Raw genomic sequence first — 2,682 nt, 5'->3', positions numbered from 1 at the left:
TGAACCCTCTAAATTATTATTATTATTATTATTATTATTATTATTATTATTATTATTATTATTATTATTATTATTATTATTATTATTATTATTATTATATTGATAAAGACAAATCTCTTTAATGATCTGAACTGCTGCTGCTGCCTTGGGATCTGTCAGGCTGACATTACATTCACTCAGCCGCAGGGGAAATAAAAAAGAATATTACATGTCAGGTTCACATTCCCTAAAGAAGAGATTTGTCTAAATCAACAATTTCTTGGAGAGATAGCCTGCATATTATTATTATTATTATTATTATTATTATTATTATTATTATTATTATTATTATTATTATTATTATTATTATTATTATTATTATTATCATAGCCTGCTCATAATGTATCATTATTATTATCATTCATCATGGAACATATAAGAACTACGATGGAGCAGATCGTCCATAATATGTGAAAAAGGAAGAAAACTCTAATCAATAACAAAAGTGCAGGCATTATTTTGGCTGTACTAATTGCGTAGGAAGATATTGTTTAGCTATTATTTTATCTTGGTATCAAAATCAAAAGAAAAATCCGTCTCTCGTACTTCAACAATCGAATGACTACACACGAAGAGGTACGGAGCGTTTAGAGAAAACACAAACACAAAATAAAACTATAAACAAGAGTCTCTTTCAAACTGCAAACAAATTTGTGATTTTTATTTATTTATTTATTTATTTTGCAGGGTTTTGAAGATACGAAGTGTATCACACGTCTATGAAAAACTTTGAATGAATGATAATATTTTTTTTTTATTTCAGCAGAGTCCTGCAGATATTTCAGCTTGCTCCACCCCCTCAGTGTTCGATAGCGCCCGAGTGATTATATTCATTGTTCATTCTTCCTAAGTGTCATACTAGTATTGTGTTTTCGCCGCTGGATCGATATGTCTTTGTTCACAGCTTTCGGAGAGAGAGAGAGAGAGAGAGAGAGAGAGAGAGAGAGAGCCGTTTGATTTCATCAACGGATTTAATTTGATCGTCCTCTTTGCTTGCCAGATGTTTTTCGCAAAAGGTATAATCGCCAATTTTTCTAATACCTCGGATATTTACCAATACAATACTTTTTCTATCTATCTATACATCTACCAATAAAAATCCTACCTTGCATCTTCCCAGGTATATCAATTAACGTTACATCCTATATAGTCATTTATCATCTTCACTCTTCTACTAATAAACACATTCCTCAAACAGATTTCTTTGAGTCTTCTAGCGACCTATCCATCTGTTTTCTATCTACATTACCGAAGGTTTTATGGTTTGCGATGTGATCATGGAAAACATCTCATTTCCAGTTCTTTCTTTTCATGTCACTTTCACAGATTCTTTGTATTGGTTAAAATTATTCTTCATAGTATTTATTACGTCCAATTTTCAAAAGCCTTGAAATCCAAAACAGGACACGAATTCAGACATTCTTTTTTCCAGGGGGATTCGAACCAATGCAGGTTAGAAAGAATGAGATTAGTGCTAAGACTTTTTGTACCAAGCAAGATTGACCTCAGCTCTTACCACGACCTTCAACCACCGTGGGTAGATACCCACCCACGAAGGGGAATTTCTTCACTCATTTCCATCCGGATTTCGAAGCTTTTAGTGGAAAGCGTATTCAAGGAATATTAAGAAATAAGTGATGAGGTTACTGTAGCTATTACAAAACATGTATATTTTGATGTTTAATTTTATGGTGTTGTTATGCATTTCATTCTATTTTGATAAATGTTTTTGTTCCATATCACTTTCTGTAACACAGTTTCGTTGTAATGTTGCATTTAAACAAATGAGTTGGCCAAAGGTGGAAAACTAATATGTAACCGCATGACACAGGTCTAGTTAGTTTTTGCAAGTTAACGTCTACTCGGTTAATGAAGTCAATGAATATTTGATTTCACGCCTACATTCTTCGAATGTCCATGTAATCTCCAACATTATGCGCATGGAGCAGTGCTCATTGTACCTACTACTAATTAAGCTAATCGCCATAGAAGTCAAGGCACATAACAATGCAATCCAGTCAGCCCTTCTATCCAGACTATCCTACTATACACCATCCGCATACCAGAAGGATCTTACCTTCCTCATGCATCATCCTCGTCATTTTCGAATCTCTTAGAAACAAACGGCCTTCGAAAATTCTGTCACTCTTTGAACGAACACTGCAGCAGCACTCACTTGTGCGCCAAACACTTCGAACTGTCGCCTAGTTGTAAACGAAGATTTGGCGGGGTTGTGTAAGTGCCCGCCCATTTCCGGTTGGGCAAAGGTTGCGATAGCAGACGTCCGGTTATCCACAACGCAATTAACAGACTCGGATTACACTTTCAAAAGTTTCGTTGTACAAGTGGATGGAAAAAAGTGTAATTACTTGGAATATGAGCCACCTTCCTAATAGCGTCAACGGGATTATCCCTAAAGAGGAAGAGAAAAGTTGGGAACATTTGGGGAAGTTCTGTATATTTAACAAGATATAACTAAGGCAAATTTTCACTGATATTACACGCTTGTATTGTGATACCTGTAAATTATCAGGGTCATGTGTTCTATGACCACGATCCCCCCAAAAATATATATATTATTAAACTGTATTTTTTTATTCCTTTCCAGCCCTTGCGATAAAGAAAGTAAAAGGAAATCATTGT

The 2,682-nt window shown here is 34.6% G+C and overlaps 1 protein-coding gene across 1 annotated transcript in view; it reads right to left on the bottom strand.

Moving 5' to 3' along the window:
* The window catches only part of LOC135208670 (ninjurin-1-like), a 13,838-nt gene extending 11,570 nt beyond the window's left edge, over window positions 1–2,268 (bottom strand). Inside the window, exon 1 of the mRNA XM_064241101.1 lies at window positions 2,117–2,268. Coding sequence (XP_064097171.1) covers window positions 2,117–2,141 — 25 coding nt within the window. The 5' untranslated portion in view covers window positions 2,142–2,268. The remainder of the gene's footprint in view (window positions 1–2,116) is intronic.
* Window positions 2,269–2,682: the final 414 nt, after the last annotated feature.

This window comes from Macrobrachium nipponense, chromosome 35 (genome assembly GCF_015104395.2).
Source record: "Macrobrachium nipponense isolate FS-2020 chromosome 35, ASM1510439v2, whole genome shotgun sequence".
Taxonomy (NCBI): Eukaryota; Metazoa; Arthropoda; class Malacostraca; order Decapoda; family Palaemonidae; genus Macrobrachium; species Macrobrachium nipponense.
The sequence above is the reverse complement of the archived record's forward strand: the minus strand, read 5'-3'. Positions and strand labels throughout refer to the sequence as shown.